The 16,513-nt window shown below is 44.5% G+C and overlaps 1 protein-coding gene across 1 annotated transcript in view; it reads left to right on the plus strand.

Moving 5' to 3' along the window:
• The window catches only part of LOC140736181 (glutathione hydrolase 7), an 80,603-nt gene that overhangs the window by 46,656 nt on the left and 17,434 nt on the right, over window positions 1-16,513 (plus strand). Inside the window, 3 exon segments of the mRNA XM_073062057.1 lie at window positions 3,401-3,528; window positions 5,688-5,776; window positions 15,681-15,833. Coding sequence (XP_072918158.1) covers window positions 3,401-3,528; window positions 5,688-5,776; window positions 15,681-15,833 — 370 coding nt within the window.

Raw genomic sequence — 16,513 nt, forward strand, 5'->3', positions numbered from 1 at the left:
TGTGTGTGTGTGTGTGTGTGTGTGTGTGTGTGTGTGTGTGTGTGTGTGTGTGTGTGTGTGTGTGTGTGTGTGTGTGTGTGTGTGTGTGTGTGTGTGTGTGTGTGTGTGTGTGTGTGTGTGTGTGTGTGTGTGTGTGTGACTGTATTTTACTGATATCTTGTACACATGCTATATGTGCCTTGTGCTGTGTGTGACTGTCAGTACTGTGTCTTGCACCTTGGCCCCAGAGTAACGCTGTTTCATTTGGCAGTGCTCATGTGTATTCATGTACTGTTGCATGACAATTAACCTTGAACTATTAATACACAGGCAGCCACTACACAATCCTTGACAGATTAGGTCAGAGTCCAGTGACGTGGAATGCAAGATGACTGGGGACCCTTTACTGCTGCAGCCTTCCCCCACCTTCACTGCCATGACGTGTCATCATCTTCCACCAGCTCCATCGTTGAGGTCTTGCTTGGATCGCTCTTTGCCTGGAACCTCCTTCTTGACCTTGCCGCCGTGGGTGTCCTTACCAGGAGCTAAATGCTAGATGGCTAAACTGCAGAAAGCATCACTGTGGGGATCTCTGGAACTCGCAAGCTTCTCCATCATGACAAGGTGACGATCCCCCAAGTAGACAGGCTTAATGCTGAAGACCTGAGGCCCAGAACTGGCTGCACGGTTAGCCAAGCTGCTCCTGTACATTTACAACACTGGTGTGCACCTGACAATATAGGGGATCGCTCAAGTATCCCCTGATCAAAAAAAGCAGGATAAATTGGCACATGGATGAAAGAAAAGTGGAAGGCAATGTGGGAGGGATGGGTTAGATTGATCTTGGAGTAGGTCACAGGGTTGGCACAATAACGTGGGCTGAAGAGTCTGTGCTGTGCTGCACTGCTCTATGTTCTAAATTCAGTTTAATTATTCACCACCAAATGTTTCTACTCTTAGTTATCAGTAAAATGGATACCAGACGGCATCCAAGGGCGAGTCCTCAGGATGTGCACAGCACAACTGGCACGTGTGTTTTTAGATGGTTTTTAGATGAAGATGGTGTCGAGACTAGAATTTGATTTGGATTTAAGTGAGGGAGAACTACGCAGCTTCACTTTCTCTTCCCAATTCCCATCTGGATCCAGTGGCAAGACAAGAGTCGAGACGGCTGGAGATAGGGCTAGGCGCAGTGGATGACCAGGACGTCTTGTGTGTCTTGTCATGCTCTACGCTTGCAGAGACTGCCTTCTTGACCGTTGGTCTCATCCACTCAATCCACCGGAGTCTGTCTTCACATGCTGGGGTAGACAACTCCCTATCTCACCGAGGGTTTGAGACCCGTCGGCTACCCTCACCTGGTTTAGCCGGCTTGTCGAAGCTGTTGGCTGGGGTGTGGCCGCTACGATGAGCCACAGGTGGGGACTAAAGATGGGCAATCCGCCTGAAAAGGACGTGACATGTTTCGCCACCAGAGGTACTACCTCTCCCTGACACCCCATACCCCATGCAATTTGCCTACCGATACAACCGATCAACAGATGACACAATAGTCACAGCTCTGTACACTGTCTTTACGCATCTGGGGAAGAGGGATGCTTATGTGAGAATGCTGTTCTTCGACTACAGTTTGGCATTCAACACCATAATCCTCTCCAGGCTCGACAAGAAACTCAGAGACCTCAGCCCTCATCCTGCCCTGAGTAGCTGGATCCTGGACTTCCTGTCAGATCGCCAGTAGTTGGTAAGATGGGCTCCCTTACCTCTGCCCCTCTGACCTTCAACACAGGTGCCCCTCACAGCTGTGTACTAAGCCCCCACCTTTACTCTCTGAATACCCATGACTGTGTCGCCACCCACAGCTTCAATCTGCTAATTAAATTTGCTGGCGACACTACACTGATTGGCTTATCTCAAATAATAATGAGGCAGCCTACAGAGAGGAAGTCATCACCCTGACACAGTAGTGTCAAGAAAACAACCTCTCCCTCAATGTTGCAAAAACAAAGGAGCTGGTTGTGGACTACAGGAGGAATGGAGACAGGCTAACCCCTATCGACATCAACGGATCTGGGGTTGAGAGGGTGAACAGCTTTAAGTTCCTTGGCATAAACATCACTGAGGACCTCACATGGTCTGTACATCCTGGCTGTGTGGTGAAAAAGCCACAATACCGCCACTTACACCTCAGAATGTTGAAAAAGTTTGGTACGGGCCCCCAAATCCCAAGAGCTTTCTATATGGTCACAATTGAGAGCATCCTGACTGGCTGCATCACTGCCTGGTATGGGAACTGTACTTCCCTCAATCGCAGGACTCTGCAGAGAGTGGTGCGGACAGCCCAGCGCATCAGTAGATGTGAACTTACCGCTATTCAGGACATTTACAAAGACAGGTGTGTATAAAGAGCCCGAAGGATCATTGGGGACCCCAACCACAAACTGTTCCAGCTGCTACCATCGGGGAATTGGTACCGCAGTATAAAAGCCAGGGCTAATAGGCTCTGGGACAGCTTCTTCCAGCAGACCATCAGACTGATTAATTCATGCTGATAGAATTGTATCTCTGTTATATTGACTGTCCTGGTGTACATAATGTTTATTATATATTACTATAATTGCACATTGCACATTTAGACAGAGACGTAATGCAAAGATTTTTACTCCTCATGTATATAAAGGATATAAGTAATAAAATCAATTCAATTCAATTTACTAGTAGCCACTTTATTAGTTACCTCCTGTAACCTATAAAGTGGCCACTGAGTGTATATTTGTGGTCTTCTGCTGTAGCCCATGGTTAAAGTTTGACGTGTTGTGCATTCAGAGATGTTCTGCTGCCCACCTCTGTTGTAACCTATTTGAGTTGCTGTCACCTTCCTGTTTATTTGACCCAGTCTGGCCATTCTCCTCTGACCTCTCTCATTTACAAGGCATTTTCAACCACAGAACTGCCACTCAATGACATTTTTTTCACACCAGTCTCTGTAAATTTTGAGATTGTTGTGCATGATAATCCCAGCAAATTAGCAGTTCCTGAGATACTCAAACGATCCCCCTGTGGCATCAACAATCATTCCACAGTCAAAGTCACTTAGATCACAATTCTTCCCCATTCTGTTGTCTGGCCTGAACAATTACCGAACCTTTGGACCATGTCTTCATGCTTTTATGCATTGAGTTGCTGCCACATGATTGGCTGATTAGATGTTTGTATTAATGAGCAGGTTTATCTAATAAAGTGACGACTGAATGTAAAATTGAACAACTTACTCACCTACAACCTGCCCACCAGTGCTTCATTCCTGATGAAAGGTCTTGGCCCGAAATTTCCAGGGTGCTGCCTGACCTATTGAGTTCCTCTAGCACGTTGTGTGTGTTGTTTTAGTGGAAGGTAGCTGTTATTTTCTGGTGTTTTGCAGGTCGTTTTGTGCTCACTGCTCCGCCCCCGCATACGGGACCCGCACTCATTGCTGCTCTCAACATTTTGGAAGGCTTTAACATAACAGCCCAGGCATCCAGGAATCTGACCTACCACTTACTCACAGAGGTAGGATTTCCCAACTGCGTGTAAGATGATCTTTTTAGGAGGTCCTTTGGGATTGAAGCTGGCTTGCTCCTACTCCAGTTTCGTGGGTTCTGGGGTAACCAGCGGACCCAAGGTAGGTCCTGCAGAGTTCAACATAGGTAGGGATGGGGTCAGAATCAGAATATCCCTGGCATATTTAATGAAATTTGTTGCTTTGTGGCACCAGTACAATGCATATACATAATAAAAACTAAATTACTATATGTACCTACAGAATTTTGCAACAGATTGCAGCGCATATACAGTATATAGCTAAGGTGCACAAGATTTTTGCACAGTACTGTATGTTATGTTATGTCTTTCCAGTTACCAAATAACACTTAATACTACTGAGCTAATACAAAGCTAAGTACTCTGATTTCCATTTCCCAACCACCTCCCTATTTTAACCAATCTACAGCACTGAGTAAAACTATTGGGCATCCTAGCTCTATATATGTGCCTCAGACTTTTGTACTGTACTGCGTAAGTATTAACTTAAATAAGTAGTGCAAAAAGAGAGGGAAAAATACTGGGGTAGTGTTCACGGGTTCATTGTCCTTTTAGAAATTAATTGGCAGAGTGGAAGACACTGTTCCTGAGACATTGAGTGTGTGTTTTCAGGTTCTTGTATCTCCTCAATAATAGCAATGAGAAAAGGGCATGTTCTGGATGGTGGCGGTCCTTAATGATGGATACCATTTTTTTTGAGGCGGCGCCTTTTGAAGATGTCTTTGATGCAGGGGAGTGTAGTGCCCATGATGGAGTTTATATGATGGCTGAGTTTATAATTTCTGCAGCTTTTTTTCCACTCCTATGCATTGGCTCCTCCAAACCAGACTGTGATACAACCAGTTAGAATGCTCTCCACTCTACATCTGTAGAAATTTGCAACAGTCTTTGGTGACATACCAATTTTCCTCAAACTCTTAATGAAATATAGCTGCTGTCGTGCGTCCTTTGTAACTGCATCAATATGTTTGGCACCAGGATAGATCCTCAGAAATGTTGACACCCAGAACTTGAAACTACTCACCCTTTCCACTTCTGATCCATAATGAGGACTGGTGTGTGTTCCCTTGATTTACCCTTTCTGAAGTCCACAATCAGTTCCTTGGTCTAACTAATGTTGAGAGCAAGGTTGTTGCTGTGTAACATCACTGAACCATCTGATCTGTCTTACTCCTGTACACCTCCTTGTCACCATCTGAAATTCTGTCAACAATAGTTGCGTAATTGGAAAATTTATATATGGTGTTTGAGCAGTGGGCTAAGCGCACATCCTTGAGGTGCGCCAGTGTTCACTGTCAGCGAGGAAGTGTTGTTTCCAATCCTCACAGACTGGTCTCCCAGTGAGGAAGCAAAGAATCCAGTTGCCAAGGGAGGTTCAGAGGCCCAGATTTTGGAGCTTGTTGATTAGAACTGAGGGTATGATTGTGGTGAAAACTGGGTAGCGGCCTGACGTGGGTACTGCTACTGTCCAGGTGATCCAAGTGTGAGTTGAAAGCCAGTAAGATTGAATCTGCTGTAGCTCTATTATGGCAATAGCAAATTGCAGCGGGTCCAGGTCTTTGCTTAGGTGGCAGGGTGGAGCTACATCTCCACCAAAGGAGGTGGAAGGTGCTCCTTCCCTCTGCTAGCCTGCAGGTCACCCTTGGGCAAGATGTAGCACCTGCATAGCCCCCAATCAGAGTCACGTGGAGCCATGGGGGCAGGTGATGGATGGTTATATGAGCAGCTGGTACATATCACAAGTCCTGGTTATTCGACCACTGACACCAGGCAGACAATCTCTGAAGAGTATTGATAATGGCTGGGGTCACCCATCTTGTAAAGACTCTGTCTAGAAGAAGACAATGGCAAAGCACTTCTATAGAAAAATCTGCCAACATCAATCATGCTCAAGACCATGATCACCCACGTTATACAACACAGCACATAACGAATGAAAATAGATGCTGCCAGGGCTCCTCCAGCACTTTGTATGTCTGAGTAACTTGTACCGATAAGTGTAGTGAGGAGCACTTTTACCTTTCTGTTTCAAGATGTATCTAGTTGATGATCCTGTGTGCTTGCTATCATAAAGATATACATTATATTTATTGCCTATTCACATCAGTACTTCGATTTCTTTTCTCTAGACATTGAAAATAGCCTTAGCTCTTGCAAGCAGTCTCGGAGACCCTTCCTTCGATTCCACAACAAATGAGGTGACAGCGAAGATGATAAGGTGTGTGATCTCATTTTGGTTTAACTGTTACTTAATGGCCACTTTATTAAGTCACTGATAAAAGGTCTCAGCCCGAGACGTCAACTGTTCTCTTGTCCATGGATGCTGCCTTACCTGCTGAGTTCCTCCAGCATTTTGTGTGTATTACACCTCTATACCTGCTTGATAATGAAATATCTAATCAGCCAATCATGTGGCAGCAACTCAGTGTATAAAAGCATGTGGACATGGTCAAGAGGTTCAAGAGAAAGGTCAGAATGGGGAAGAAATGTGATCTAAGTGACTTTGACCAAGCAGTGCTTGTTGGTACTTGACAGGATGGATTGAGTGTCTCAGAAAAAGCTGATCACTAGAAGACCATAAGATTTAGGAGCAGCATTAGGCCATTTGGACCATCGATTTTGCTCTGCCATTTCATCATGGCTGATCCAATTTTCCTCTCAGCCCCAATCTCCTGCCTCCTGCCTTCTCCCCATATCCAATCATGCCCTGACCAATCAAGAATCTATCAACTTCTGCCTTAAATATTAATAAAGATTTGGCCTCCACAGCTTCCTGTGGCAAAGAATTACACAGATTCCCCACTCTCTGGCTGAAGAAATGCCTCCTCATCTCCGTTCTCAATAGACGTCCCTCTTTTCTAAGTCTGTGTCCTCTGGTCTTAGACAGTCCTGGGATTTTCACACACAACAGTCTCTGGACTTTGCAGAGAATGGTGTGAAAAACAAAAAAAAAGACACCCAGTGAGTTGCAGTTCTGTGGGTGAAAATGTTTTGTTAATGAGAGCGGTCAAAGGAGAATGGCCAGACTGGTTCAAGCTGACAGGAAGGCAACAGTGTCATGTAGGGGGTTAGCTCATTAACCGGTCATAAGTTGCTTCTGCTGTGTCAGTCATTCATTGGCTGCTCTTTCCCATTGGCTGGTTTGCCTGCTATGGCACCGGTTTCTGGTTCTGGGCACCCCGGGTGTAAAAGAATAGTTTGTAGAATAGCTCAGTCTGTTTCTTTAGAAACCCAGTGCCCACTTCAGGCTGAAGTAGTGACCAGCGCTGAAGGACCATTGAGAAAGAGCGTTGCAGACAGAGACAGGCCCCCCTGCTTCTGTTTGGTTAAGCATTCCTTTGGAACTGGCTTATTTCTCCAGTCTTATGATTTGGGGAGATTTAATAGTGTCCATTAAGTTAAATAACCATGCATTACCTCCTGCCGTCTGGGAAAAGGCTCCGAAGCATTCTGGCTCTCACGACCAGACTATGTAATAGTTTCTTCCCCCAAGCTATCAGACTCCTCAATACCCAGAGCCTGGACTGACACCTTGCCCTACTGTCCTGTTTATTATTTATTCTAATGCCTGCACTGTTTTTGTGCACTTTACGCTGTCCAGTGTAGGTCTGTAGTCTAGTGTAGCTTTCTCTGTGTTGTTTTTTTTTATTATTACGTAGTTCAGGCTAGTTTTTTGTACTGTGTCATGAAGTCCACCATGGTCCTGAAAAACATTGTCTCATTTTTACTATGCACTGTACGAGCAGTTATGGTCAAAATGACAATAAAAGTTGACTTGACTTGAGAAGAGCATCTCTGAATGTATAACATGTTGAACCTTGAAGTGGATGGACTACAGCAGCAGAAGACCATGAACACACACTCATTGGCCACTCTATTGGGTACAGGAGGTAACTAACAAAGTGACCGCTGAGTGTAGCTAAACAAATTGGGTCAAACAATTAAAGACATTTTAATCACCTCCATTTGTGAGGGTGGCAGGGTTGAAATATATCTCGACCAAAGGAGGTGTAAGGTGCTCCTTCCATCTGCTAGCCTGCAGCACTTTCTTGGGCAAGGTATAGCACCTGCTTAAGCCCCTGATCAGGGTCATGTGAAGTCATGGGAGCAGGTGGTGCATTGTAGAGATACTGCTCAGAAGAAGGCAGTGGCAAACCACTTCTGTCGTAAAATTTGCCAAGAACAATCAAGGTTATGGAAAGGCAACACGAGTGAATCTGCAGATGCTGGAAATAAATAAAAACACAAAATGCTGGCAGAACTCAGCAGGCCAGACAGCATCAGTGGGAGGAGGTAGTGACGACGTTTCGGGCAGAAACCCTTCATCAGGAGTGAAGTAACACGGGATGGTCAAGGGGGGATAAGAAGTGGAGGAAGGGATGAAGTAGAGAGCTGGGAAGTGATAGGCTGAAGGGAAATGGGCTAGGGGGAAGGTGGAGAATTATGGGAAATAAAAGAGAAAGAAAGGTAGGGCTGGGAAGAGATTATAGTGAGGGGGGAAAAGAGAGAGAAAGAGAACCAGACTAAAATTATAGATAGGGATGGGGTAAGTGGGGGGGCAGGGGTATCAACGGAGGTTATGGGAAGACCATGACTGCCAACGTCATGTGACACAGCACAGGATGATGCTGATGATTTGTGATAGGACATTAAACTTTCTAAGATGATTGAAGAAAATCAGTTTTAAAAAACTGCAGATGCTAGAAATCTGAAATAATAACAGAAGTGCTGGAAAACTTCAACAGGTCAGGCAGCTTAAGACCATCAGTCCATAAGACATAGGAGCAGAATTAGGCCATTCAGCCGATTGAGTCTGCTCTGCCATTCCATCATAGCTGATCCCATTCAACCGCATACACCTGCCTCCTCACCATATTCTTTGATGCCCTATCTGATCAGGAAATGATCAACTTCTGCCTTAAATAAATGCAAGGACTTGGCCTCCACCGCAGTCTGTGGCAGAGTATTCCACAGACTCACTACACTCTGGCTAAAAAAATTCCTCCTTACCTCTGTTCTGAAAGGTCACGCCTCGGTTTTGAGGCTGTGCTTTCTAGTCTGGATACCACCACCATAGGAAACGTCCTCTCTGCATCCACCCTATCTAGTCCTTGCAACATTTGGTAGGTTTCAGTGAGATCCTCACGTATTCTTCTGAATTCCAGTAAGTTCAGGTCCAAAGCTGCCAAATGTTCCTCATATGTTTACCCCCTCATTCCTAGAATCATCCTCATGAACCTCCACTCAACTCTCTCCAATGACAACACATCCTTTCTGTGAAACGATTCCCAAAAATGTTGACGACACTCCAAGTGTGGCCTGACTAGTATCTTATAAAGGCTCAGCATTATCTCCTTGCCTTTATATTCTATTCCCCTTAAAATAAATACCAACATTGCATTTGCTGTCTTTACCACAGACTCAACCTGTGAATTAACCTTCTGGGAGTCTTGCACAAGGACTCCTCTGATGTTTGAACCTTCTCCCCATTTAGATAACAGTCTGCACTATTGTTCCTTTTACCAAAATGCACTATCCTACATTTCCCAACACTGTATTCCATCTGCCACTTCTTTGCTCAATCCTTCGTACTACCTACCCCTCCACCTATCTTCATATCATCAAAATCTTTGCCACAAAGCCTTCAATTCCATTATCCAAATCATTGACAAACAATGTGAAAAGTAGTGGTCCCAATACTGACCCCTGAGGAACACCACTAGTCACTGGCAGCAAACCAGAAAAGGCCCCCTTTATTCCCACTCACTGCTGCCTGCTTGTCAGCCATTACTCTATCCATGCCAGTATCTTTCCTGTACTGCCGTAGTATTTTATCTTGTTAAGCAGCCTCATGTGTGGCACCTTATCAAGTGCCTTCTGAAAATCTAAGTAAATGCCATGCACTAACTCTCCTTTGTCCACCATGCTTATTACTTCCTCGAAGAACTCTAACACATTTGTCAGGCAAGATTTCCCTTTACAGAAACCATGCTGACTTTGACTTATTTTATCAATAGTCTCCAAGTACCCCGAAACATCATCCTTAATAATAGACTCCAACACTTACCCAACCACAGAGGCTAACTGGCCTATAATTTCCTTTCTTTTGCCTTCCCTTCTTAAAGAGTAGAGTGATATTTTCAATTTTCCAGTCCTCCTGGGACCATGCCAGAATCAAGTGATTGTTGAAAGATCATGACCAATGCATCTGTTATCTCTTCAGCAACCTCTTTCAGAACTCTGGGATGTAGTCCATCTGGTCCACGTGTCTTATCCACCTAACACACACAAAATGCTGGTGGAACACAGCAGGCCAGGCAGCATCTATAAGGAGAAGCACTGTCGACGTTTTGGGCCGGAAGTTACGGAAAAACTTGTGAACTTCCACCACCTCCAACGGGATCCCACTACCAAGCACATCTTTCCCTCTTTCTGCTTTCTGCAGGGTTCACTCCCTACGCGACTCCCTTGTCCACTCGTCCCCCCCATCCCTTCCCACCGATCTTCCTGGCACTTATCCTTGTAAGCAGAACAAGTGCTACACCTGCCCTTACACTTCCTCCCTCACCACCATTCAGGGCCCCAGACAGTCCTTCCAGGTGAGGCGACACTTCACCTGTGAGTTGGCTGGTGTGGTATACTGCGTCCGGTGCTCCCGGTGTGGTCTTTTATATATTGGTGAGACTCGACGCAGACTGGGAGACCATTTCGCTGAACACCTACACTCTGTCTGCCAGAGAAAGCAGGATCTCCCAGTGGCCATACATTTTAATTCCACGTCCCATTCACATTCTGATATGTCTATCCATGGTCTCCTCTACTGTCAAGATGAAACCACACTCAGGTTGGAGGAACAACACCTTATATACCGGCTGGGTAGCCTCTAACCTGATGGCATGAACATTGACTTCTCTAACTTCCGTTAATACCCCTCCTCCCCTTCTTACCCCATCCCTGATACATTTAGTTGTTTTTTTCTCTCTCTCTCTGCCCATCACTCTGCCTGTTCTCCATCTCCCTCTGGTGCTCCCCCCCTTTCTTTCTCCCGAGGCCTCCCGTCCAATGATCCTTTCCCTTCTCCAGCTCTGTATCACTTTCGCCAATCACCTTTCCAGCTCTTAGCTTCATCCCACCTCCTCCGGTCTTCTCCTATCATTTCATATTTCCCCCTCCCCCCACTACTTTCAAATCTCTTACTATCTTTCCTTTCAGTTAGTCCTGATGAAGGGTCTCGGCCCGAAACGTCGACAGTGCTTCTCCTTATAGATGCTGCCTGGCCTGCTGTGTTCCACCAGCATTTTGTGTGTGTTGTTTGAATTTCAAGCATCTGCAGATTTCCTCATGTTTGTCTTATCCACCTTCCAGTTTTAGCATCTGTAGAAAGAGAACCAATTAACGTTTCAGGCAGTATCTGTGGAAAGAGAAACAACAAACGTTCCAGGCAGCATCTGCAGAAAGAGAAATAATTAACATTTCGGGTAGCATCTATGGAGAAACAAGTAATGTTTCAGCTCTGAATCCATTCATCAGAACTGAAAAAGAGAGAAACATGATTATCCCTGTAGCAGAGAATGTGGGGAGGGTTATGGGTGGAATGGGGGAATTTATGTGATAGAATGAAATAGTGTGGCCGTTAAAGGACAGTCACCTACTTTGTCTGTGCAGTGTATACCACTGTTGAAGAACTTTTCAGTGGTATCGTAAAGGCATAATTGATAAATATATTGACACGATTTTATACTGTACAAGGGTGTGCTCAGACAAATTTTTACACTCTGGAAGACGGAGTCTCTGTTCAGTACACTTTGTAACAAGCAACCTCGAGGTTGAGCTTTCAGGAAGAGTTCAGGTTGTTTGTCATAATTTCAGTGGTAAATCCTCAGGATGACAAATTAATGCCAAGATAACTTTCCAATCCTCTGCTGTATTTCCAGAAAGCAACCAAATGGCACAGAGGTGCAGCAGTTAGTGCTTCATATCTGTAGAGATCCAGGTTCAAGTGTGTGTGTGTGTGTGTGTGTGTGTGTGTGTGTGTGTGTGTGTGTGTGTGTGTGTGTGTGTGTGTGTGTGTGTGTGTGTGTGTGTGTGTGTGTGTGTGTGTGTGTGTGTGTGTGTGTGTGTGTGTGTGTGTGTGTGTGAGTGTGTGTGTGGAGTAACACACGAAGTCTGGAGGAACTCAGCAGGCTAGGCAGCATCTACGGCTAGGAATAAATAGTTGACATCTCAAGTCGAGACCCTTCGTCGGGACTGGAAAGCCAGAATAAGGTGGGAGGGAGGAAGCCAGAATAAGGTGGGGGGAGGGGAAGGAGTACAAATTGGCTGGTGATGGATGAGACCTGGTGAGGGGGCAGGTGGGTGGGTGGGAGAGGTCAGCAGAATACTGGGAAAACCATTGATGTGGGGCTGGCCCTTTTAATTATTGGTAGAAAGTGGGAAGAGGTCCTGCGGAGTGAGTATAGGGAGTTAGGGAAGTGGTTGAAGAGCAGGATTTCCAAGATAGTAATCTCTGGATTTCTCCCAGCTCCATATGCTAGTCACGGCTGGAATAGGATGATAGTGCACTGTTGAACTGTTTACCAGAGCTCTGTTTCAGCTCTGTTTAGCTCTGCTTACCACACTGTTATCACGGACACCCTGTGCATCATCTACCATCAGTTCTTATCTGGACGGTGTGAATGTCCACCCATTACTGTAAAATATTATGGTAATTCTAGTACTTCCATCTTATCAATATGAACGTGAAAATCTTGTAAATCTTATTTTTAAGGTAACTTTTTTTTTGTTCTTTCTTCTCTTCTAATATTTGTATATTTGTGCTCTTGCAGTACTGCCGTGACACTGTAATTTCCTTTGGCATCAATAAAATACCTATCTATTTAGTAAAGATGAATGAGTGGCTGAGGAAGTGTTGCAAAGGCAAGGTTTCAGAATTCTGAATCATTGGGATCTCTTCTAGGGAACGTACGACCTTTACAGAAAGGATGGTTTATATCTGAATCTAAGAAGGACCATTATCCTTGTGGGCAGGTTTGCCAGAACTGTTGGGGAGGATTTAAGCTAATTTGGCAGAGAGATGGAAACTGGAGAGATAGGGCTGAGGGTGAGGGTAATTGGTATACAAGTTGATGTAGTGCATAGTGAAATTGTGAGGAAGGATGGGAAAGTGATAGGGCAAAATTGCAGTCAGTGGGATGAATTGAAGTTTAACGGGGAGAACATTGAAAAGGGTGATGAATACAGGACTAAAGGTGTTATATTTGAATGCACAGTATACGGAATAAGGTAGTGCAGTTAAAGATTGGCAGGTATAACGTGGGAATCACTGAGTCATGGCTGAAAGAAGATCATAGTTAGGAGCTTAACTTCCAAGGATACGCATTGTATTGACAGGCAGGTAGGCAGAGGGGTGGGTGGTTCTGTTAGTTAAAAAATTAAATCAAACCCTAGAGAGACATGATATAGGAATGGAAAATGTAGAATTCTTGTGGGTAGAGTTTAGAAACTGCAAGGGTAAAAAGACCCTGATGGGAGTTATATACTGGGCTTTGAACAGTGGCCAAGATGTGAGATATAAATTTCATCAGAAAGTAGAAAAGGAAAGTAAGGACAATAAGGACAAAGAATAAAGTAAAGAATAATTAAAAAATAAGGACAATGTTATGATAGTCATGGGGGAATTGCAATATGTATTCAGTTTGGGAAGATCAGGTTGGTGCTGGATCCCAAGAGTGGGAATTTATAGAATGCCTGTGCGATGGGTTTTTAGAGCAGCTTGGAGTTGAGCTCATTGGCGGAAAGGCATTTCTGAATTGGGTGTTGTGTAATGAACTAGATTTGATTAGGGAGCTTAAGGTAAAGGAACCCCTATGAGGAAGTGGTTATAAATTGATAACATTTACCCTGTAGTTTGAGAGGGAGAAGATAAAGTCAAATGTATCGGTATTACAGTGGAGGAAGTGGAATTACAGAGGCATGAGAGAGGAGCTGTCCAAAATGGATTGGAATGGGACATTAGTAGGAATGACAGCAGATCAGCAATGGTTGGAGTTTCTGGGGGCAATTCATAAGGTGCAGAATAGATGCATCCCAAAGATGAAGAAGTATTCTAAAGGGAGGATAAGGCAACTATGGTTGAGAAGGGAAGTTAAAGATAGCATGGAAGCAAAAAAGAGGGCACATAATAGAACAAAAATTAGTGGGAAGTTAAAGGATTTGGAAGCTTTTAAAAACCAACAGAAAGCAACTGAAAAAAACTACAAAGAGAGAAAAGATTAAAGATGAAGGTAAGCTAGCCAATATTATCAAAGAGGATACCAAAAGTTTTTTTAGATATATAAAGAGTAAAGGAGAGGCAAGATTGGATATTGAATTGGTGGGGAGGTAGTAATGGGGGACAAAAAATGTTGGACGAAATTAATAAGTATGTGTGTCAGGTCGGTCATCACAGTGGAAGCCAGAAATTCAAGAGTGATGGGGGCAGACGTGAGTGTAGTCACTCTTTCTAAGGAGAAGATGCTTGGAAAGCTGAAAGATCTGAAGGTAGATAAGTCATCTGGATCAGATAGTCTATACCTGGGGTTCTGAAAGAGTTAGCTGAATAGACCGTGGGCATTAGAAATGTTCTTTCGAGCATCACTAGATTCTGGACTGGTTCAAAGGACTGGAACGTTGCAAATGTCACTCCACTCTTCAAGAAGGAAGAGAGGCAGACGAAAGGAAGTGATAGGCCAGTTAGCCGGACTTCAGTGGTTGAGAAGGTGTTAACGTCCAGGATTAAGGATGTGGTTTTGGGATACTAGGAGGCGGCATGGTTTTATAAAGGGGAAATCTTACCTGACAAATCTATTGGAATTCTTTGAGGAAACAGCAAACCAAATAGACAAAGGAGGATCGTTGAATGTTGTTGGAATGGATTTTCAGAAGGCCTTTGACAAGGTGCCACACATAAGGCCGCTTAACAAATTAAGAGTCCATGGTATTACAGGAAAAGAACTGCTGGCATGGATAAAAGATTGACTGACTGTTAGGAGGCAAAAAGTTGAAATTAAGGGGGCCTATCTAGCTGGCTGCCAGTGACTGGTAGTGTTCCAGAGGGGTCAATATTGGGACTACTTTTTTATGTTTTAATTTAATAATTTGGATGACAGAGTTGATAGCTTTATTATCAAGTGTGCAGACAATGCAAAGATAGGTGGAGGAGCAGGTAGTGTTGAGGAAGCAAGGAGCCTGCAGAAGGGCTTGAACAGATTGGGAGAATGGGCAAAGAAGTGGCAGGTGGAATATAGTGTAGGGAAGTGTATGGTCATGCACTTTAGCAAGAAGGAATAAAGGCCTGGTCTATTTCCTGAAAGGGAAGAAAATTCAAAAATCAGAGACGCAGAGAGACTTGGGAGTCCTCAGGCAGGATTCCTTTAAAGTTAATTTTTAGGTTGAGTCAGTGGTGAGGAAGGCAAATGCAATGTTAGCATTCATTTTGAGAGGACTGGAATATCAGTGGAGGCTTTATAAGGTACTGGTGAGGCCTCGGACTATTGTGAGCAGTTTTGAGCCCCTTAGAAAAGATGTGCTAGGATTGGAGAGGGTCTAGAGGAGGCTCACAAGTATGATTCTGAGAATGAAAGGGTTAACATATGAGGAGGGTTTGATGGCTCTGGGTCTGTATTCTGTGGAGTTTAGAAGGTGGGGGGGGGGGAATCCCATTGAAATCTATCAAATATTGAAAGGTCTAGACAGAGTGGATGTGGAGAAGATTTTCCCTATGGTGGGGGAGTCTGAGACCAGAGGGAACAGCTTCAGAATAGAGGGGCGTCCACTTAGAACAGAGATGAGAAGGAAGTTCTTTAGGCAGAGGGTGGTGAAACTATGGAATTCATTGTCATGCTTGGCCATGGTGGCCAAGTGATTGGGTATATTTAAAGCAGGGGTTGATAAGTTTTTAATTAGAGTGTCAAAGATTACGGGGAGAAAGCAGGAGAATGGGATTGAGGGGGAAAATAAATCAGCCATGGTGGAACGTCTGAGCAAACACAATGAACCGAGTGGCCAAATTCTGCTCCCGTGTTCTGTGGTCTAATCCAGTCCAGTCCATTGTGATGTAAATTTATTGTGCTTTCACCCTTCAGCAAATTGGAAGCCAATTCTCTGCGCCAGCTGATTAATGAAAGTGTGGCCTTCCCTCCAAACCACTACCTCCCCCTCTATTCCCTGAAGACTGGACCTTCCACAAGCCAAGTCCATGTTATCGGACCTGATGACTTCATCGTTTCCATTGTAAGGTAAGCAATGTAACAATTCTTCACCCAGGAGTTACATAGAAAATCTGCAGCACAACACAGGCCCTTTGGCCCATAATGCTGTGCCGAACATGTACTTACTTTAGAAATTACTAGGCTTACCTATAGCCCTCTATTTTTCTAAGCTCCATGTACCTATCCAAAAGTCTCTCAGAAGACCCTATCGTATCCGCCTCCACCACCGTTGCTGGCAGTCCATTCCACACATTCACCATTCCCTGGATAAAAAACTTACTCCTGACATCTCCTCTGTACCTTCTTCCAAGCACCTTAAAACTGTGCCCTCTCATGCTAGCCATTTCAGCCCTGGGAAAAAGCCTCTTACTATCCACACGATCAATACCTCTCATCATCTTATGCACCTCTATCAGGTCACCTCTCATCCTCCGTTGCTCCAAGGAAAAAAGGCCGAGTTCACTCAACCTATTCTCATAAGGCATGCTCCCCAATCCAGGCAACATCCTTGTAAGTCTCCTCTGCACTCTTTCTCTAGTTTCCACATTCTTCCTGTAGTGAGCTGACCAGAACTGAGCACAGTACTCCAAATGGGGTCTGACCAGGGTCCTATATAGCTGCAACATTACCTCTCAGCTCTTAAATTCAATTCCATGATTGATGAAGGCCAATGCACCATATGCCTTTCTAACCATAGAGTCAACCTG

Source organism: Hemitrygon akajei, chromosome 11, assembly GCF_048418815.1.
Source record: "Hemitrygon akajei chromosome 11, sHemAka1.3, whole genome shotgun sequence".
NCBI lineage: Eukaryota > Metazoa > Chordata > Chondrichthyes > Myliobatiformes > Dasyatidae > Hemitrygon > Hemitrygon akajei.